General features: G+C 37.6%; 1 protein-coding gene across 1 annotated transcript; it reads left to right on the top strand.

Annotated features, from left to right (window-relative positions):
* The first annotated feature begins 1,335 nt into the window (after positions 1–1,335).
* On the top strand, positions 1,336–23,574 carry LOC135476184 (phosphatidylinositol transfer protein alpha isoform-like). Its single transcript, XM_064756117.1, is given in 11 exon segments — positions 1,336–1,352; positions 4,807–4,837; positions 6,645–6,662; positions 6,664–6,839; positions 10,864–10,963; positions 12,245–12,319; positions 13,502–13,585; positions 15,298–15,375; positions 16,265–16,360; positions 16,483–16,605; positions 18,192–23,574. Coding segments are annotated over 11 exon segments (846 nt in total). The 3' UTR covers positions 18,240–23,574.
* The last annotated feature ends 70 nt before the right edge of the window (positions 23,575–23,644 follow it).

Raw genomic sequence — 23,644 nt, forward strand, 5'->3', positions numbered from 1 at the left:
ATTCAACTACCTCAATTCCTCAACATTTTTGTATATGAAAAAGCAACTTTCAGTGTGATTTATGCACCTTTTCGATTCGTTTTCAGAGACAAAACTACATTGGCTGGCTTGATCAATTTCACGATTTCATAAAAAGTAAGTTTATCAGTCTATGAAGAATAATGTTCTCAGAATATGCTTGAATAAACACCTTGCAGACATGTGAAGAGGTTGCAGAATTACAGCAGCTCCATGTGATTATATCACAGAGTCAGTATCAGTGAGATACTGGCAGAAGTCCAAAGTGTTATGTGTTACGTCATTTCAGTGACGCTGGACATTCACCTGCAGCCTCAACAGAGCAACGTCACAGAGAGTTGCCCAAATACGTCACAGATGAAACATCAGCATGCAACACCTTACGTGCACACGACGTGCAAGTCCTATGTCACGCTAGCGCCACCTTTTGTGAGAGGAAAATCTTCCGCTACCCCGTTTAATTTACTACTGTCATGACTGTTACCAAATTTGTTCTCCTTAATGAGTTCTTTGTTTAGACACTTCAATCCATATTCCACCTTTCTCTATAATGATATAAACAAGTTATCACACTTTGGAATTTTTCGGCATAACTATGTGTCTCTTTCCATTTCTTGCTGCACAACTAATTTAGTAAATGAGATTAACTGTTAAAATATATATTTGTGTCTGCATGTAATTAAGACACTGATGAGTATATTATCAACATGCCTTGCAATAAAATGTATATTTTTACTTAACACAAAACCCGCATGATATGAAAGGCTTGGATGAGATACACTTTTCATATTGCAAGATGCAAAATACATAGTGGAATATTTAATAACTAATTATCCCAGCGCTCAGTCAGCCACATATGAAGATATTAGAGTTTGTGGATATATCCCCAAACCAGTATTGCACAACTTGATTTGTCTGTCCCATAATAAAAGACAAAATAAAAATCCGCCAAAGAGAGAGTGGTCAGCTATTGCTAATAACCTTTAGTGCGTTACTATTCTGAAAGCACTGTCATCCCTCGGCAAAAAGTCACCACGTGTTTACGTGACCTTGAACTGTGATACGGTCAAATGCTGAATATTTGACCTCAGTTACTATGGAGGCGTTATAATTTTTAGCCAAAATTACCCAGACCAACATTGAAATTGATGAAATTAATTTACACTATGATTTCCCATTCTATATATAGATGCGAGGTTTTACTTGATAACCCGTTTCGAAAATATTCAGTGCGTGGGCACTGGGTCATCTCATGACGTCATACTGTTCCACCCCATGTCGGAAGGTGTGTGAGCCGTATCGAAATTTTACAGCAGGATGTTGATTTTTGAATAGTAAGTACCTTTGTCAGATTTAAAATGGAAATATGTACATATTGTTGTCTTTATGGATTAAATCCAACGGAAATTCAAAGCTTGGCTACATACAATTAGCCCTTTGTATTGATTTGATTGGTGTAAGGAATGTATGTGTCACAATGCCCAAAGGCACTCAAGCCTAAAACCCCGGCTGTCGGAAACAACAACAACAGATCTAAAGCATTACATTTAAGGATTATTGTTTGCGTTTTAATTGCCGCTGATAAGATCCTCGATATGTTAGATCCATACACTAGAACCTGACAGACTCAGAGTTAGATGACGAAGGCTTCTTTCAGAGGCATTTAGGAATTGGGATGGTATAGATTGACAGAAGCATTACTTATCGATAACAACTCCTGGATTTATTGTGTTGGTGACGTTTCGATGTAGGTTCTTACATCGCTATCAAACCATATGAACCTATCAAACCAGAACACCAACTCCAGTGGAGCACAGTTCATACTCTACAGAACAACCAGTCAGACTACAAAAGAAGGAAACTGCTGGAAGCCATCATGATCCGACAACACAATCCACAGCTTAACCGAAACAGCGGGTACCACCTACCAAACGCCTACAACGACCTCATCAGATTAGACATTGACTGTCTTAAACCCTGAAGCCATTATCTATAGTTACATTGTTACCTGTTTTTGACACCACTCACTCTCTTACTGTATATATGTTGTCTTGTATCTCTGTATGTTCATATGGTTTGATAATGATATAAGACCCTACATCGAAACGTCACCAATACAATAAATCCAGGAGTTGTTATCTATAAGTAATGCCTCTAGCAATCTATGTCAATCTAGATGACGAAGTTATTAGACGTGCAGACATTTGTTATTCAAACTGTCATTCATGAGTGAACCTCAACAGCATCATCTATCATTTACCTTATAATGTAGGTGTAGTTACAATCATTTCTGGTATTGAATTACCTCGGCGTTTTAATCCTTTCCCCAACATATAATGTTCATGAAATTGCAAAACATATTTACTCCCCCCATGACAAAATCACTTTGTATAGTCAAGGGTTGTCTAGAGGCAAATGTGTAACTTTGATTTGAGTGGTGCAGCCAATAGAGTTTTAGTACAAAACAAGTTCAGGTGTGTCTTACTGCCTGCATAGAGGTAAGATCTGTCTGCTTGATTGGAAAGTCTAGGTTTATTTCTTTGCTGGTCCATTGACAGTTTTATGTTTTGTTTTAAGGAGAAAGGTCAGGTTAAGCCAATGATAATACTGATAGATACAAAAAGGTCAAGCTGTTGAAAGATTCTGTAAAGCCTGTATCTGTAAGTAGCTGACGTTATTTGTGGCAACGAGGCTCTCGCGATTTAAAAAGCCAATGAGAAATCTTTATATGTGAAGTGCTTTTGGGGCCAATTTCCCATACAATATCTATGATGCAAAGTTTTTGTAAGGACACCAATGATAGACTTGAAGTGTAGTGGCACTAGTGTGAAGAAGGAGCTTGAGCCAAGCCCATTGTTACGTCAAAAAAATATTGTAGTTCAACGTCTGCAGTATTACAGTGTATCAGTTTCAGCTGTAACGCGTCTTTATTTAATCAAACTCGTGATGTCTGACATCATCTACCTTAATTTACTGAGCCATATTAACTCTTCAAAGCCGTGAACTTTTTTTTGTAAATATGCATTATTCTTGGCCAGTCATGTTCCACTGCTCGTTTCCTCGGACCATAATGCTGGCTGCCATCGTGTGTACAGTGTAATACACCAATCAGATAAGTAAATAAACATATGCTCAGCCTGCTGTTGGGGTCTTGGTGATTGTAAGTGGTCAGTGACACTCGTTTGATGTAAGGTTCTTTGAAGACCACTTGTGTTCCACTAATATTGAGGTGTGAATGGATGTACTAGGCAACGTGTGGTCAAGTTCATCAGCAACGTGTCAAAGATCAGTGGTTTATCGCCAACACACAGGTTTCTTCCAACCATAAAACTGACTGCCACCAGTGGAAAATTCTTGAGTATGACATTCAGTCAAATAAATAAATAAATGAAAAATAAATAAGCAACAATCAAATTATTAACATCACCTACATTTAAGAGAAATATGTTTGAATATAATGTTAAACACACGTCAAATAATAAGTAACTGGTTGGAGTGATTTTAATATCGATAAGTCCATTTCAGTGGATGACTTCGAATTTACTTCTAAGTACATGTACGTGCAATTTAATGAACAGTTCTTCGGAAATTATGGTCATATATTGATTATATTCCTTAAGTAGTACTGTCTTGACATAAATGACCTAAAAATTCGACCTCAAAAGAACATTTTTGAAGGCAAATGAGATATTACCTGTGTTGCTAAAATTTACATTTTTCCATTAGGATATCATCATACCTTTCAAACATCTCTCAGAGCACCTTTCTACAACCAGTAGAACTCCCAGAAAAAAAAAGCAACTTATTCATGGACGAAATTTGAGGTCATTTAGGGAACATGTCTTATCATGCAATAATAAACTGTACATGTAGATCACACATTATTTTCCAGTCATGGGTGTATTTTTGTAACATGATCTCATGTTATCCTTCAGTTTGATGAACTTTATTCTAATTTTTATGGGTTAACTGTGCATTGAATCATAAACATTGATTATGGCTAATACGTGTTTTCAGTATGAATACAGTCATATGTGATGATAAGAGAGAAGAGAAAATTACAATATCTTATGGTAAAACAGTTCGGTGTTTATATTTGAGCTTAGCCTGGATTTACCTAGTATGCATTTGGCTACCAAATTACCAGCACCGATTCTGTCTCTTCTACATGTACTCTAATTCTGCAACCCTTTCAGCCACCTCTGTAGCCAATTCATTGATATATTTTGAGAGAACTACTGGATATAGAGACACAATTTTAGCGCTATTTACATAATAATTGTGTGCATAAATTCCACTGAAAAAACTACTGTAGAGGTTGAAAAGGTTGAAGATTAATACGGTAGTTCGCTTTTGTCATATGAGTTAAGGATTGTTCAAGCCTGTTTTATGGAAATGTTACGACAAGACCGGGTTTTGGCTCATTATCAATAGGCATGATGTTAAACACATGTTCGGCTTAAACAAAGTCACAAATTTGTTCATTCCCCCACTTTCACTGGTCCTTACCCTATTATATTACAAAAAGCTGTAGATGACTTTCTTGTCTTGTGTGACCGTTGACGCAGTTCATTAAAGCCAAGAAGTCTTCCACCAATGTAATGTGCACATCTGTAAATCACACTTAAAACAGTTCAACAGTAAGTTGGCAAAGCCCCCTACCCCCATCGCACACTCTCGCACAAAAAACACAATAAACACGTATTCAAATATTATAAACATTTATATATTGTGTAAAGGACTACATGTGCTCCATTTTCTAATGTGATTTCGCTTTTTCATTTCCAGCCGTGTGGTACTTCCCATGACAGTGGAAGAGGTAAGTCTTTGGGACCCAAAACCTTTTTTAAAACTTAAACCTGTTACAAATTTGCTGACTTAGCCTTCTCAAGTGCAGTTTGCTCTGACTTGAAATTGAATACCTGAGCCAGGTAATGGAAGGCCTGTCATCAGTCTTAGGTATCCAACCTGGTGTCCACAAAACATTGCTGGGTGAGGCAGCAGTTTAAAAATGTAATAAGGGGCCTCCGTGGCCTAGTGTTTAGCGTGTCAGCACGGGGCATTGACTCAGGAGGCTGTCAACAATGCAGTCACTGTGAGTTGAAGTCCAACTTAGGCTGGCTTCCTCTCCGGTGGTATGTTGGAAGGTCTACCAGCAACCTGCAGAGGCTCTGCCTAGTTTCCTCCCACCATACTGCTGGCCTCCATCATATACATGTAAGTGCAATATTCTTGAGTACGAAGTAAAACTCCAATCAGATAAATCAAATAAAAATGTAAAACAGTATATCACTGGAATGCCATGGTCGAGACTGCAGACTTTAGGCAAAACACCCCAATCAGTCATTGGAACTGGGCTGATCATTCACAGTATATTAATACGGGGCATTGTCTGGCCAGTTACATTTACCCATTAGGGTATAATCCTATGTTCCAAAACAAACCTCATAACACTTCTTTTAAAGTCAGTTTCAAAACATTCAGAATCGGGCAGAGTAAGTAGCTTAGTCATGAATAACAGTAAATCTCATATGTGCGTGCTCTAAGTGTAGAACTTCATGGAAACCTCTTTAAAACTTTCATAGACAGTATTCCTAAATCTGGTTGTAAACATGCACCTGTGTTCAGTAGTATTCCTTTAGCACAAGGTTGTTCGTGAGTATTCCTTTAGCACAAGGTTGTTTGTGACCCTGTATATATATATATATATATATATATATATATATATATATATATATACATACATATACATGTATACATACTTCACTGCCCCTAGTTCATAGTGTCCAGTAGATCCGTTTACTTGTGGATTTCTGGTATAACTTCAAGCCGGTTACTAGTGACACATTTACTAACCTGTGACATACAAAACAACTCGTGCGTATCTGAATATGTCATTGTGGGAAAACCTTTAACTTCTTCCTGAACCCAATGAATGGCAGTCATTCTCAGTTAGAACAGGTCGTTATTAAGCGATGACATTAGATTTCATACTCCAATTAGGGCATTCTCTCTACCTCATAATCATAATGTGGGTAGTAACATAACAGACGAGCATCATACACAGCAAAACAAGGGTCACGTGCGCATAGAAGGCCACACCCTGTGTCTTCTAAAATTTGGGACAACAGGCCTGTTCATTTAAGCCAATATATATGTAATTCAAGCAAGAATATTGAATGTCTTAAAAACTACACCATGAAATCCAAATTCCTTTAAAAGAACATCTTTTAGTGTAGTTATATCATGTTACCGTATATTTCACTAATTGTACAGGAATGGGATGTGGTCTTGTGGTTAAAGGCATTTCTCTTTCAATTGCTAGGTCGCATGAGTTCTAGGTTCAAACCCAGCTGTGGCCAGGGAATTGGTAGATTCCAAAATCTCTCACTGCTTGGTGACAATATGTAGTGAACGACACTCATATGGTCAATGCTTAGTCTAAAGGCCGTTGTTCACCAACAAGTTCGTCACTTTCTTGCCGAAGGTAGTTGGTTTCTCCCTGAACACTCCAGTTTCCTCCGTCGATAAAACTGACTGGCATGGTATAAGTGAAAAATTCTTGATTAAGATGATGAACAACTTGAAATAAATAAATAAACTCTTGTTTACCTCCTTGTCCACAGTACCAACGGGCACAGCTTTTTTTCTGTTGCTGAAGTCAGTAAGAATGAGACAGGCGGTGGAGATGGGATTGAAGTCAAGACAAATGACCCTTTTGACTTGGAGAAGAGCGACCAGTACAAACCGGAACGACCGTTGAAGGCAGACAAACTGTACACAAAGGGCCAGTACACGCACAAAATCTACCATTTACAACAGTATGTACTCTCAGCTTAGCTAACATAGGTTTGATTTTAGTTTCAGTTATTTTGACGAGTCATGCTGTACAATCAGTTTGCTTCATCATTGCCACCCTTTTGTTATACACATGCACAAAAGGTTTATTATCATACCAGTGGTATCTACATGTACATTTCAGTTTGCTTCATTATTGCCACCCATCACTTTTGCTTCATTTTTACCACCTGTTATGTACAGGTACATTCAGTTTGCTTCATTATTGCCAACCCATCAGTTTGCTTCATTATTGCAACCCATCAGTTTGCTTTATTGCCACCCATCAGTTTGCTTCATTATTGCCACCCATCAGTTTGCTTCATTATTTCCACCTGTTATGTTCATGTGCAATCAGTTTACTGGATTTATACCACACCATGATACTTTTCCCATTATTTTTTCATTATTTACCTTCTGTAATCTATTAACACATGAATCGATATAACATATTCCGAAACATGACCCCCAAAGTTTTCAGTATGTTTTTTACTGCATACATTGTTACAATACTGTCTAAAAATCTTGATGAAAAACTTCAAATTTTGAATATTCCTTTTACTCGAGACTTCCATGTAATTATTCTATGAAAGTTTTGATTATATTATGCAAGTGTGGCTTAAAATTAACACCGGATATCACAATGTGTCTGTAATATGTATCTCACAGGCTGTCAGTATTAATAAGTCTAAACTTCATACATCATCACACATCATTTATAAAGAGCTGGGACAGTTAACCTCCCAGCAACAGTGGTGCAGTGCTGTGCAAAAACAGTGTCTAAATACTCTGTACCCTAATTCCTCAACCTTTTCGCATACGAAAGAGTAACTTTCAGTGTAATTTATGCACATTTTTAATTTGATTTTGGAGAAAAAACAATTGTCCAGTTTCAGGGCTTCACAGAAAGTATAATGTTATCAGTCAACACAGAATAATGCCTTCAGAATATGCTTGAATAAATACCTAAATATGTGGAAAGGTTGAGGAATTACAGGACTGCATGGTGTTGAGTTTACAACCAGGAGATGGTCATTGTGGTGTAAACAAAGTGTGTTGTACATGAAGCTCGGCCACAAATGACTGAGTTCCTATCTGCAGGTTCTGATCAATACAGATCAATAGCAGGAGGTACAAGAATGCAGTCTTGCAGCTGCCTGTGAGATGGATACATTATCTATCTTACTTTGTCAGCAATTTTTACAAGAGCTACAAGAGTCCTCACATGTCAACATGCTGCATATTGTTGTAGCATTAGGTTATGAAATGTATGTTATTCTAATCCAGTGATTTGAGAAGTCAGAAAATGTGAGGAATTGCTCTGCAACCTACACTATTTCTTCAGCCTCATCACTTGTAAGGCATGTTTATGTAGATATATTTGCAAAAGAATTCTGTCTTCATAGCTAATAAGAGTGTTAAACCATCTTTGTAGTTTCAGTACATTAATAAGTACATGTATTATCACAGATTAAATGCACGGGTTTGGATATAAACAACAAATTGACCTGGAAAACAGAGTTATTAGACATGCATCGCATCGTTGTTTTAAAAGATTATTATGCAAAGGTGATATATTCCAAGAAATGGTCTCAAAAACACAAAATAAACCAAAGCCCGTTGCGATTTTATACATGTACATGCGCCTGATAATCCTGCAAATGAAGCGAGGGTTTCAAGCCTGCAACCTCATTCGCCACTAGCCAATCAGCTGCCACTTAAACAGTGTTTTAAGCGAATGAATCTTTTGTTTTTTTCGGTGCATCATTTCTATCTAAATACAGCTTCTTAGTGTCATTGCTTGACACTTTGATATTTACCTGCTGAATACTCTGCCTGTAGTGATCAAATCATATTGTTGATTCTGGCCACTGGCCAGGTTGGTTTATCTAGGTACCATACATGTACGTGTAAAATAATGATGTTGTGGAAGTACAATAATATTGACAAAATGCCCAATGGAGCGTACCAGGGCTTAAAAAAGAAGAAAAGAACACAAAAGATAAGTTTGGCATGAAGTACTAGTCAAACCTAATAAATATTATAAATATTTATTTATTTAATAAATCAGAGTATCAGTGAAAGAATACAGATAGATGATACCTATAAAATATTGTTTAGTTATCTCCAAAATAAATCGTTTTGGATGCCTAATGAAATGATTGAATTGAATTTCTGTTCTAGGCAAACTGTGTGAAACACCATTCATCTAAGTAATAAATACATGGAAGTCAGAGTGTTTTGTCAAGCACTGTAGACCACTTTGGTGGCCTGATGGTTAGAGCGTTCACGTTGGGGTGATTCAAACTGCTTTAAAAAGGAAACAGGACTGGTTGGCCCGGTGTCATTATAATGTAACTGGGTGGAGTGCCATGTTTAGTGTCTTCAGCATGATAGTTCAGTGGTGGCAGCACTTTGGTGGATGGACTCGCCCTGCCACCAGAAGAAGACAGTATATGTACACACACCTAATGACTCCTCATTGTCATATGACTAAAAAATTGTTAAGTGCAGCGTTAAACTCCAAGCATTCATTCATTCAATGTATAAAACCCACCAAATATGGTTTTGTTATGCTCGGTATAAATTCTTATCAGATGCGTAATAAAATTATTTGCACTGAGATGCGCAAACATATTGTCTAGTTTATTATCAGGGTATATACGGTAGTTAACCCTCGGACACTATTATTAACGCGTATGGTATCTTGCGCACAGCTGCCGCTGGGCTGGGTGCGCGATAAAGGTATTGGGTGGAATAACTTAATCATAATGCGGGTAGTAATGTAACAGACAAATATCATATATAGCCACACACAGGTCATGTGCACATAGACATAAAAGGCCATACCCTATTTGTTCTAATTTTTGCGACACCTGGCCTGCACATTTTGCCAATATATATGTAATTGTAGCAGGAATATAGAGTTTCTTTTTTCTCACATGGCTAGAGCATCTAATGAACAATATACTCATATCTTTACTTTTTGAAGAGGCTGGTAAAGAAATGTAATATTCTTCGTTCAACACTACCACTAATATCTGTCCCAAAAATTAGAGTGTGGAAGTGAGTGCTTAGGGTTTAACATCGTACTTAACAATCCCAAAAATTAGATGTAGGTACTTCAAAATATGTTGATTGAGCATAATCTGACCATTCTTTCGATGTTAACTTCATTAAAAGTCTTTTTCATTGGCCATAATATTAAAAAATTCCCATTTGAGAAAAAATTGAAGAATTTCCCACCGAACTACACTAAAATTTAAGGATGGCTTAACCATTACCTTGTAGATTACGTGATCTGTATGGTTATTTGGTACAGGTACAAATCCTAAGATTCAATTGGTTATAATTAATTTTTTTTATATACCGTAATTCCTCAGCTATTTTGCATATGAAAGAGCAACCACCAGTGCAGTTTATACATGGTTTTTAATTTGATTTGGGAGACAAAACTACTTTGGTTGGATGTCTTAATTTAAGGGCTTCATTAAAAAGTATAATTTTATCAATGTACAGAGAGTAATACCTTCAGAAATTGATTGATTGATTGAACACCTTGCAAACATGCGAAAAGGTCGAAGAATTACAGTATACCTCGGCTGTAAGTGGGAAGGCCTTACAGCAACCTGCGGGTGGTCGTGGGTTTTCCCTGGGCTCTGCCCGGTTTCCTCCCACCATAATGCTGGCCGTCGTCGTATAAGTGAAATATTCTTGAGTACAGCGTAAATCACCAAACAAATAAATAAATATATAAATTACAGTATACCTGATTGCTCCATACAATATTGTATTTGATCTTTAATAAATTTTGGGATCATTAGTTTGGAAGATCTTCACAATGCTTCCTTATCATGATTTTGTGAAAATTCTGGTGTTGATCAAGTTCAAGATATTTACCCTTGCGTTTACAGTCAATTTGTATGCCCATTTTGTGTGGTGTTATGTGATTGAAGAAAAAATGGAATAACGTTTTTCTGATATTTATACTGTTTTGTCTGTTTTCAGTAAAGTTCCAACATTTATGCGATTAATAGCTCCCAAAGGGTCCCTTACCGTCCACGAGGAGGCTTGGAATGCTTACCCCTACTGTAGAACGGTGATAACGGTAAGTTCTATAAACCCCCACGGGTGCACATTTGTTAAATTTAGTACTTCTTGAGCATCCGTGTGAGACCAGTGCTGTTTGTCTGGTGATTACACATGTCTGCTCATCAAAGATATAAACAATATTTAGCAATATTATATTGTGTTCTCTTCAGTATTAAATAACACGTTATTTCAACAATTAGGGTGAGTATTCATTATCAATGGTGCTTTCAATTTCCAACAGATTTTCACATTTTAGAGCAATAAACTGGGAGCTACATGTATGGCCGCATGAAAACAGAATGGTCACTTCCTATCAGAGTTCATGTTCTTTATGTTACCAATGGTGGACACACTTGGTACAGAGTTGTGTGTGAACTGTGATTACCGACCACTCTGTTTTCATGCTTTATATTGTTGTTTAGTATATATATATATATATATATAGTGATCGTCGTAATGAGTTAGTCTGTTTATTATGCTAAACTGTTCAGTTTATCATTGAAATAGACGGTAATCCTCAGCGTTATATGAAGAACATTGGTTCCTGATGCACAAGGAGATTTGACATGCAGTAGCAAGATTAACCCGGTGAAAATATTGAAGTGATCGAAGGAATCTAAATGAAAGAGAGTTAACACCATGATTCAAGAGTATTAACAAAGAATAACACTATACAACTCCTATTAGTGAAGAATTCTGAAAAAGAAAATTTCTGCAGTTACTGTAAACATTTTCCTGCTGTGATGGGATAACCTTCCTGCTGTGATGTGATAATCTTCGTATTGTGATGTGATAATCTTCCTGCGGTGATGTGATAATCTTCCTGCTGTGATATGATAATCTTCCTACTGTGAGGTGATAATCTTCCTGCTGTGATGTGATAATCTTCCTGCTGTGATGTGATTTTCTTCGTATTGTGATGTGATAATCTTCCTACTGTGATGTGATAATCTTTCTGCTGTGATGTGATATTCTTCCTGCTGTGATGTGATAATCTTCCTGCTGTGATGTGATTATCTTCCTACTGTGATGTGATAATCTTCCTGCTGTGATGTGATATAATAATATAACATCCTTTAAAACATGTAATTTGTTGTTTTGATGCAACAAATTATTATTTTTTTTTTTTGTACAGTTTAGTAAAAGCGATTCATACATCTGGTTCTTAGTCATTATCACTTAACCATGCTTTTAATATGTGCACTTCTTTTTGCTAAGAAATGTGATGTATTAAAACATAATCAGTCAAGTATTTACTGTGTTTGAAATTAAACCAAATACATTTCACCTGTTTCAGAATGATTATATGAAGGAAAATTTCTACTTGATCATAGAAACAATGCATTATCCAGACAGGGGAGAATCAGAAAATGTAAGTTTCAAGTGATAGGCTTGGATTGCATCTTAATATAATTTCTCATTAGATACTCTGGGGCATGTGTGGCTCAGCTAGACCCAGGAGCCTCTCACCACAGCGGTCGCTGTGAGTTCAAGTCCAGCTCATGCTGGCTTCCTCTGGCAATACATGGGAAGGCCTGCCGCAACCTGCGGATGGTTGTGGGTTTCCCCTGGGCTCTCCACGGTTTCCTCCCACCATATTTGTGGCCGCCGTCGTGTAAGTGAAATATTCTTGAGTACGGCGTAAAACACCAATCAAAAAAATCAAATACTGAACCATATACTGCACCCTTAGAACTGCTGTCCTGTTTTTTGTTTCTTTTAAATCGACCTATTTATTTTGTCCGATCTTAATGTCTTCATGGTTTTTCTGTTTTCCAAGGCTTTCAGATCATGTTAATGTATGCTTTCAAATATTGCCAAGGTAGATTACATTTTCCAGAAGTTTATGGATGGTTTCAAATTTTATTGTCTTACCATCCTCCAACATTTTTGAAAAGGATTCCTTCAGCCCTTAAAACAGCAATTACATTTTCTGTGGACTAAACATGACCTGAATAAAATTCTTTAGTGTGCGGCACCAATGAAAAAAGTAAACAGAATATTTAGTTGATTGGTGTTTTGTGTCGTACACCTATGACCAAGCCCACGGCCATCCGTGGGGTTAAATAGAAAATATTCTGTTAAATCCATAACGGTTTTCTTGTTTATAACTTTATGCTTTTTCTGCCCTGCGGTTGTTCTCCTATCCTCTTCATTGAGTTGCATCTGAATGTGATGCGGTGTTGTATCGCTTTAATGAAAGGAGTGTGCTAGATGTAGCTCTGTGAAAAAGATGTGCTACTACCAGGTGTGAGTTCAATCCTGGCCTTTGACAGGGAGTTTGTAGACTCTACGCTCTCACTGTTCATAGGGGTCTTGTTGACAGTAATTGGTTGATGTTGATCATGGGACTCTTCACTGAATCCAACACAAATCTGTTGTCCATGTGAGAAAGTTTGTCAGTAATTCTGCAAAGGTTTCCACCGTCCAACTGGACAACTGGAAAAAAATGAAATCAAACAACCAATCAGTCAGTGCTTGTTTAATTACATCTGAATGTTCGTTGTTATACTTCGTATCACAGAGGTTATGAAGATCACTTTTCTGATTGCAGGTACATAGTTTAAGCGAGGCTAAGCTTAAGGACAGGCAAGTTGTATTAATTGACATCACAGATACAAAGTGTTTAAGGGCTTCGGTAAGTACAACTATGCAATATTGAAAGAACATTAAACAGGCATTTTGCGATTTGGAAATTGCTTTTCGAAATACTCCATATATTTCAGTTTTTAGGATCCAGTCTCTGGTATGACAAGTGCAGACCTCATGATCAGTATAAATAGCGATCATTAGCAATATAAACATGCCTTCTATCAATCAGTATGAAATATATGTGTACATCAGTGTAAAGTCTCATGTGAGAAAGTTGATCATTTTCTTGCCAGAGGCAATTGGTCTACTCTGGACACTGTGATTTCCACCACCCATAAAATCGGATTGTATTGTAAGAGTGAAATATTTCAGTACAGATTTGAAATCAAATACATCAATCAGTCAATCATTTTTATAAAGCACAAGGTGATGCCAGTCAACAATACCTTGCTAAAGCATTTGCTTTTTGATCCCTAATAAGAAACCAAAATTTAAACTCCTGTGAATTGATGTTTGTTTGCTCAAGTTGTATGGATATTGTTATATGTAAGGTAACGTCTTGTATGGTACAAGGTATCGTCTTGTATGGTACAAGGTAACGTCTTGTTTGGTACAAGGTAATGTCTTGTATGGTACAAGGTAACGTCTTGTTTGGTACAAGGTAAAGTCTTGTAAGGTACAAGGTAATGTCTTGTTTGGTACAAGGTAACGTCTTGTACAGTACAAGGTATCGTCTTGTTTGGTACAAGGTAACGTCTTGTTTGGTACAAGGTATCGTCTTGTATGGTACAAGGTAACGTCTTGTTTGGTACAAGGTAACGTCTTGTATGGTACAAGGTAACGTCTTGTTTGGTACAAGGTAACGTCTTGTATGGTACAAGGTAACGTCTTGTTTGGTACAAGGTAAAGTCTTGTAAGGTACAAGGTAATGTCTTGTTTGGTACAAGGTAACGTCTTGTACAGTACAAGGTATCGTCTTGTTTGGTACAAGGTAACGTCTTGTTTGGTACAAGGTATCGTCTTGTATGGTACAATGTAACGTCTTGTTTGGTACAAGGTAACGTCTTGTATGGTACAAGGTAACGTCTTGTTTGGTACAAGGTAACGTCTTGTATGGTACAAGGTAACGTCTTGTTTAGTACAAGGTAACGTCTTGTATGGTACAAGGTAACGTCTTGTTTGGTACAAGGTAACGTCTTGTATGGTACAAGGTAACGTGTTGTTTGGTACAAGGTAACATCTTGTAAGGTACAAGGTAACGTCTTGTATGGTACAGGGTAACTTCTTTTTTGGTACAAAATAACGTCTTGCATGGTGCAAGATGGTTAAGGAATTACTGAGAGCTGAACTGATTCAAGCTCCATTATATATTTGTGCCTAACCAAAGTATTTTAGCGGGTCCTCGGTGGCTCAGTTGGTTAGCGCGCTAGCACAGCGCATTGACCCAGGAGCCTGTCACCAATGCAGTCGCTGTGAGTTCAAGTCCAGCTCATGCTGGCTTCCTCTCCAGCTGTACATGGAAGGTCTGGCAGCAACCTGCAGATGGTTGTGGGTTTCTCCCGAGATCTGCCCGGTTTCCTCCCACCATAATGCTGGCCACTGTCATATAAGTGAAATATTCTTGAGTAAGGCGTAAAAGACCAATCAAATAAATAAATAAATCAAAGTATTTTAGTGAATACAGTGAGTCTCAACATTTGTATGACAAATAAATGTAGTTGAACTGAAATATCAATCAACTTTCATTTTTCTGTGCAGGATATTAAGGCAGACGAAGATCCTAGCAAATTCAAATCACAGAAAACTGGTAGAGGCCCATTAGGACCTGGTTGGATTGTGAGTAATATTTATGGTTTTATGTATTCTTTTTTCCATTGTTTATTTCTCTGTCTGTCAGCAATTTTACAGGAAGAAAAGCTATGAACAGATTTGACTGAAATTGCATGTTGGGTCTTCAGTGTCTGCTGCAGACAGGAACTTGGTTGACTCGTATCTTGCATCATCTAAGTGTTACTATTCCAGGACTGCATACATAACTCAAGTATGCCACCGTGACTGGTACTTCCTCCAGCTGAGCTGTGTATGATACAGGGTTATTTTGACAATTCTGATAGGGCTGATATGTGAAAAAATGCCAAGGAAGTGTGGTTTGCTGCTACTGGCCATTATTATCAGACTTTAAAGATTGGTTGAGACAGGGGCCTATATAAATAGACAGCATACCTTACAAACTGGAGCTTAACCCATTCAAAATATATGTGACAGGGGAGTTAACTCTTGACAAAGATCCTAACTTGCCAGAGCCAAAAATGTGGGAGTGCACATAATTTTTCTTTGCGGGAAGTTAGGAAATGAAGGTGAACAACAGCTAAACTACTGATAACTATTGTACACAAAGTTTAGAGTTAGAGTTGCCAGCAGGATAGTTGGTCTTTCAAAAATGGCAAGGGACGACCATGTCATTCACACACATCGCTATGGATGGAGTTTGCGCCATGTTAACGTGGGACTTGGTCGCATGTCTGTGAGTGTGACATGCAACATATATTGCTTTGATTTTAAATTCTGGTAGGTGCTTGAATTTAATCTTTTAAATCCTGGAAAAATCCTAGAATTTTTAATTTGTTATCACCCTGTTGTTTTAAATGAGGTGACGCTGGTTTAAAGAAAGTCCTCATGTTTTTCGTTTCACAGCTTTAATCGTACATACACACTCTGTTTTCAGAAAACTGCTAACCCTGTGATGTGCTGTTATAAATTGGTGACCATACATTTCAAATGGTGGGGGTTGCAGAATAAGGTGGAGTCCTATGTCATGAAGGTAATGAAAATTGATTTATCAAAATATTGTCACATTTCTGCGTGATCCATTTTTAATGTGATAATTAGATAGCGTAGGTTTTTGGTTTGTTTTTATATTTTTTTTTTCTCTGTATTTTGCAGCAAGAGCAGAGGATTTTCTCCAACTTCCATCGCCAGGTGTTCTGCTGGACAGACAAGTGGTACGACCTAACAATGGATGACATCAGGGCACTGGAGGACAAGACAAAACAGGAATTGGACAAGGTGAGGGGTCAAGGTCGGGGCTGCAAGGTCAAAGTTGAAGGTCAATCTATAGGGCTACCCCTGGATTATTTGTGAAGTTTGAATAATTTCTTATCAGAAGTTCTTAAGTGCTGGCATCAAAAGTATCATTCTAAGGCCTTCATGGAACACGAAGGGGTCCCTCTACGGCTCAGCTGTGGATTCAGTGTGACTGTCAAGCATTTGACAAAAGAGGTCTAGCTGTTTGAAGTTTTGCTCCTTGCAGTCTAGTTACCTTATGCCACAAGATCACGACCGACTTCGCATAAGCAAAAACTTCTTTTCGCTCAAAGAGCTGGGGCTTCTTTGAGAAGCAGGGCCTCCGTGGCCAAAAGTGTTACCATCGTCATTTTACAATGACCCAATTACCTCCCACTGCTGGAAGTTCAAGCCCAGCTCATGCTCGCTTCCTTTCCTGGCGTACGTGGGAAGGTCTCTCGGCAACCTTCTAATAGCCGTGGGTTCCCCTAGGCTCTGCTCGGTTTCCACCCACCATAATGCTGGCCGCCATTGTATAAGTGAAATGACCTTCATTACGGTGTAAAACACCAATCAATTAAGTAAATAAATAAATAAGCTTTGAGAAGCTCTGATTATAGGCTACAGAGACATGAGACATCTTTTGTACAACTTAAAATTTTGTCCATGAAGGAGTTTTTCATTTTACGTGATCGTGAGAATTCTATTGATCTTAGAAATGATGGTAAAATAATGTTAACATGCCAGTTTCCTCCACTTTTGAAGCTTGCTCGTGCTGGCTTCTGCTGCGGTCATGTCATGCGAAGGTCTGCCCGAAACCTGTGGAGACCATGGTTACGAGCAAAGAATTCCTGAATATGACAGTACACGACAATGTAATGCATAAATAAATACAAAGTCTTACAGGGGGCTGTGAGTTCAAGTCCAGCTCATGCTGGCTTCCTCTCCGGCCGTAAGTGGGAAGGTCTGCCAGCAACCTGCGGATGGTCGTGGGTTTCCCCCGGGCTCTGCCCGGTTTCCACCCACCATAATGCTGGCCGCCGTCGTATAAGTGAAATATTCTTGGGTACGGCGTAAAACACCAATCAAAAAAAAAAAAAAAAAAAAAAAAAAATCTTACAGCGGGTACTGTGGCTTTCTCATCTCATAATCCTGACCACCTTTGCAAACAATTGTTCAGGTTAAACACCAATGTTCAGGCCGCCCAGATAGCACAGTTGGTAGAGCGGCCACTTCAGGAGCGGTAGATCCAGGATCAATCCTGGGTCGAGTCACACCTAAGATTTTAAAGGAGGAAGTTGTAACTCACTTTTTAGCGTGAAGGGGATAGTGCAACAACCCGTATCAGTATATTGGCTTGGGTGGGGCAGCTTAGTTGTCTTCAGTAAGGCGTCTCAGTGAAGCAGCGCTAGATAAAAGAGCGGTGGAAATTCAGGACGCACATTACATACAAAGTAAGGATTCCTTCGTCGTCATATGACTGGAAAATTGTTGAGCACGACACTAAACCCCAAGCACTCACTCACTGAACACCAATAAAAGGAATAATTTCTTTGTTCAGCTTTCTTTCTTTTTTTTTTTCTCCCCAGCAACGGCAGGAGGGAGAAGTCCGTGGCATGGCTGTTGAAGAGCGATGATCGTTTTCACCATTAGGCACCCTTTCAGTAGCTATTTAATATGGTTGCTAGGCAACGCGCTTGTCTTCAAGAGTACATGTATGACATTATATAAATGCAGATCAGCGGAAAGGGCTGCTCTTATTTAGCCACCTCTCCCCCTCTTGAGTCCCGCTCCACATGAGAGCGTGCACCACCCTCTTATGCCGCTTTAGCAGATGACCTTTGACCTATTATAATTAAACGGGTTAGCAGCATAACTGAACCGTTACTGCGTCTCACTCTTATATTCTATTTGTTATGATAGACAAAGTATGTAATGATAGTGGTTGTAAATTAGAAAAGTTTGCATTAAGATGAGATTTTTTTTTCGTCCAGATTCTGGACAGTGCTGGAATTCTGTAGCTCATGAACACTTGTCAGAAATGTGACTGAGTTAATCAGATTTAGAAAGCACATCCCTGTAACATATCTTGACTGGTAGGCACCATTCCTTGTATAGACTGTCTGACTCAGGTTCCTACAGGTATGTAAGGTAATAAAGTGGTTCTGAAATAAGCCGGTAAAAAGTAAATGAAGATTAGATATATTGCTTCAACAATATACACCTCTGAGCAGTTTTACTCACCTGTTGCAGAGGCTGGCAGATAACATGAAAAGATAAGTTAAGAACAGTGCATGATATTATGAAAATTATCCCAGATAATAAGTTGAAGCTTTGTAATATGATCAAACTGACCAAACAACAAAATCAGTGCTTTTGGCTTTTGGTACTTTGTGGAATTTTGTATTATCTTCAGTCTTGTTCAGGCAATAATTTCCTTTGTGTCTATGGCATTATAACCTGTAGGCAAGGGTAAAACAATAAGTGCCTGACACTCTGTGGTCTAGATATGCCATTTCTGATGTGTGCCAGCTTTAACCCTTTATTCCAGTTTTAGCCTGAATTTCCCTTGCACCAGTCCCTCTACTCATCCCCTTAATCTCACCACAAACCATTTGCATCAGAGTGGATGTTTGTGTTGTAAATGAAGCAGTGTAAATCAGTGCACAGCTACTTTGCCTCTAGCAAGAAAACCATACATTTTTTTTTTATGTTTGACCTTTCAGGCAAAGTTGATCTCTTTGACATTTGACCTTGAATCTGAGTGCAATACAGGAAATTTAACTAATCACACCACATGGTGCCCTCCTTCATCCTCAGTACACATTTCCTTCTGTTTCAAAATAGAATCTATTAATGTTGTAAACTAGTTTTCCGTAACACCCAGGTTTTTAGCAGATCACCTTTTGTACATATTGACAAATCACACATAGCCTTGTGATGTTAATAATATTAAATGCTAAAAAAAAAATAGATATCAATGCTTTTGTTTTTTTATTATTATTGTTATTATTATTTCTTTGTTTAAGATGAATTTTAGGGGTTATATTTTTCACTCATCACACTATTCCAACATTTATTTACACATGTTTTGATTTAAGGAGTGACGTTTTCCAATATCATGTAACCTTCTTTCGTTGTTGGTGTGACTATTATATCGTGTGAAAGCTCATCGCACTCTGATTATGAAGAAAATGTGTGTCATTTCTTATATACCCTGTAAAGATTATGTGAGATTCAGTGCAGTGGTACAATGTAGTGATGTAGAACTTTTTATACAGTATTTATGCATACTAAAGCAAACCACTGTATTTGAAGTGCTGGTCTAGAATATCAAGGGGCTAAACTCTAATTATAGGGTTATCTCCCTTAGGTGTTCATTAGTTGATATGCGTTGCTTCCACAGAAAGATCACTGTGATGCTGCTTGTAGAATAAAGATGTCCAATAAGGTGCTAGTTTACTAAAATTTTGATGTAGATTTGTAAAGTGCCATGGCATTGGCTGCCAGACAGAAACAGAATTCCGATTATACAGCACGTGAGAAATATACATAATAATGCCGTTGTGGTTTTGGTCAGAGAGAAGTGGCTACTGTTTGTTTTGAACACCAATTTGTATATCAATGGAAGTAAACATAATCATTATCAGAGGTTTTGGAAATTATGAAAAAAATGATGAATATTTTGCCAAATTTGAATTTTTTAAAACTGCCTTAATTTAGGATCGGTATGTGTTCGTCTTGCACCTTTGATATATAAAGTCTAGTAAACAACACAGCTTATGATGTGATATAACATATTTATTTCAGTTCAGAAGGAGCTCAAACACTCAACTATAAAAGGTCGTGGTTTTGAATGGATTGTAAATTAATATCCCCAGTGTAATGTAGAAATCAGTTCTGATTTGTGAAAACATTGGATTGGAATGAAAAGCTATGGTTTTGGAACAAGGAAGAAGCAAACAGGAACACGAAGATTGTGTGTAAATTAGTATGTGTCACTTGTATAACACTCTGTTCGTCATTATTATTTTTTGTTCAGATTTTTTGTTTATCTGTTTCACATTTTTTGTTTTTTGGGTAAAATTTGAGAAACATAGACAGGATGCAGCTTAGCGTTCGGTTATAAGAGACTGTATAACTACATCAGGAGTTACTTCCCTTGTGTAAAATGAACACGTACCAGTACTGACATGTTCAAATGGATTGATGATAAAAATCCTTGTTTGGTAGCAGCAGACATTTGTATTGTGAATTACATGTACCATACACAACCTGTCTAAGAAGAGTAAGGACGTGAAATGACTGCATGGTTATGCCAACTTTTTATGTCCCAAAATGGTATTGATTCCTCCTCAAGATGGAAGAGTTGTGAGTTTCAAGATTGTATAATCTGATCATTGGTGAACTTCCTACTTCTCAGTACACCCCAGATTCAACCACAGTTGCAGTTGACATTTCCAACGTACTGAATCGTTTATCTTATTATCGGGGATATTTTACCTTTCACCAGTGATTTTTCTTGAATGTCAGCACTTTAATTGCATAATGTTTATTACACAGTTGTCTCACTTGAAAGCGGGGTGGGGGGGAGGATTTATGTTGCAATGCTGTCAGTCCCAATATGAGTGAAATGCTTGAAGGCTTCACAGTTTTAACCTGTTAAACTTATAAATACACATAATTCCTTTTTAATATAACAAACTACTTTATTTCATCCCACAAATATGTTTCAGCATATTGTTACATGCGCTAGATGTAAAAAACTACAATTTTGAATGCACATCATTTTTCGGTGCAACTGCTGCAAAGAATTAAATTATTTGTCATTGTTCAATCATTGAAATGTTGTGACTGGAGGGGTAATCGCTGCCTCAGCAAGAGTTGTTTCCCTTTGAAGAGTTGTGTCCCTTTCAGGAATTATGTCACGATGAAGTGGAGAAAGGACCCTTCCTAATTAGCATTTGCCTGCTCAGAGTTGTAGTTATCCATGAAAACCATTAGAAACCACGAGAGGGAAACCTCTAAATTTCTGTGACAAAATGAGTTGTGGGTTCTGAGGAGGTGTTAACATTCACTATTGTGATATAGTATGGTCATTCCCTCCTACAGGTCCATAGGGAGGCTGTGTGGACTACATTAGGTCCTGAACTTGAACATATTCAGATTCTGGTGCTTAACAGGCCATTAAATGAACAGCATTTGTGAACACATTCTTGCTTACACTACAAAACTGTGTGGTAGATATATCATGCATTGTGCCGCCGTAAAGTGAGATATCAGTGTATTGCGCTCAGATTTATTCTTCTGGAGAAGACTGAGGAAACTGTGCTATTTTGCTGGAAACCACTGGAAAGCCAACACTGGCATGTGTTTTTTTTTGTGTGTTTTTTTTTGGCAGTGTAAAGATGCATACTGTATTGTGATACATGATTGCTTTCTTGAACCATTAAAAGATCTGGGAGTTTAGGGAAAATATCTCTATACTGAACAACATTTTAATGAGGACACGTCAAGCGCATAAGCAGCTTTACACCATTTTAGTGACATCAAGCATGCCTTGCCCAGCTCGTCAGAACGACATATTAAACTAGTAAGACTCCAGCACCACCTCAGTGTTTAAAAAACATGTTGCCTAAGCATTCAGCGCTGTCTTTTGTTTTTCTGGGATGAATAAAGTTTTGTTCTGTATTTGGACATTTTGGTGTATTTAGAGTGTGTGGATTTTGAATACTAATGTGAACGGATTTCTGCAGAGCATGACGTGAAATTTGTGTAGAACAAAATCAAAGCCTGGGCTTTTATATTCTTGGTGATGATTAGAAGATTTCGTGGTAAAAACATCATTGTTTCCAGCTATTTATTGATCTCCACACTTTGAAATGCTGCAAGTGCTGTAATCTACTGGTACATATAAACAAAGATTTATGATTTTAATTTTTATTTTTGGGAAGACAACCTGCCAGAGGTTAAGGTTTTTAAGAAAAGACTTACGATTGAACTACTGTAAGGATTTAGACTCTCAGCGAAAAGATTTTATGTATTTGTAGATATGAATGAATTTCTTAGGAGTTGATGTAAAATTGTAGATATGGTGATAAGTGCTGTTCGCTATACCTGTAATTGGAAAAAAATGGATTTAAAAAAAACAGGTAGAAACTGTGTATTTGTACTACATCCAGACATGGGAGGAAAGTATCCTTTGTGATGCTTTCCAAACACAGTTTGAAACCATGGAAACGGGTAAACAAGTCTTGTTAATCTGTGACAAAGTGTCCAAAAATCTGCTTAGGCTAGACATAGATGTGGACATCAGTCATCAGTAAAAAAAAAATGGTTTTCACCACTGTGGAAGGTAGGAGTGTCTTAATTCCTTCTGGTTGAATTTTAAGAACTGATGTAAGTCACTATTTCTGTAAACTCAAGAAATGCAGGAACTTTCGTGTATGTTTCCTCCTTATGATTTATCGTATAAAAATAAAACCTCGACTTTTCTGATGTTTTATGAAACATTGCCCAGGGGTCGATTCCATGAGGCCATTTTGGAATGCTATTTAAACAATGCTCTCTTTTCAATGGTATAAAGCAATGAAAATTGATACTGCTTAGCAGTTTGGCTGAAAAAAGGAACTATATCAAAATTTGGGACCATAAATTGTTAAATATATTGCGTTTTAACTGGCGATATAAATTGCTTTGTGGAATCGACCCTCAAACGCTGTAAGGTTGTATGTGGGGCATTTCTTTGTGTAGGCCTGAACAGTGTTTTTGTTGGAGATGGAAGCAAATTGCATGAAAACTCAAAACTGATGGATGATTTTTATGGGTTTTCATGTAGGATAATGTTGGTGGTTTTTCTTGTACTTGTGTAATAAGCGTCTCCTCAACACCAGATCAGGCTGTTCGTCTGTCTGTCTGTCCACAGCATTGTTTAATTGTCAGTCTGTATAATAAACTCCTCGTTCTACATCAGCCTTGTTCAAAAACCTTTTGTGTTAGTGATTGTATACAGCACAGATTTGTAAATTATCTTCTCTTTTGC

The sequence above is a fragment of the Liolophura sinensis genome, chromosome 10 (genome assembly GCF_032854445.1).
Source record: "Liolophura sinensis isolate JHLJ2023 chromosome 10, CUHK_Ljap_v2, whole genome shotgun sequence".
Taxonomy (NCBI): domain Eukaryota; kingdom Metazoa; phylum Mollusca; class Polyplacophora; order Chitonida; family Chitonidae; genus Liolophura; species Liolophura sinensis.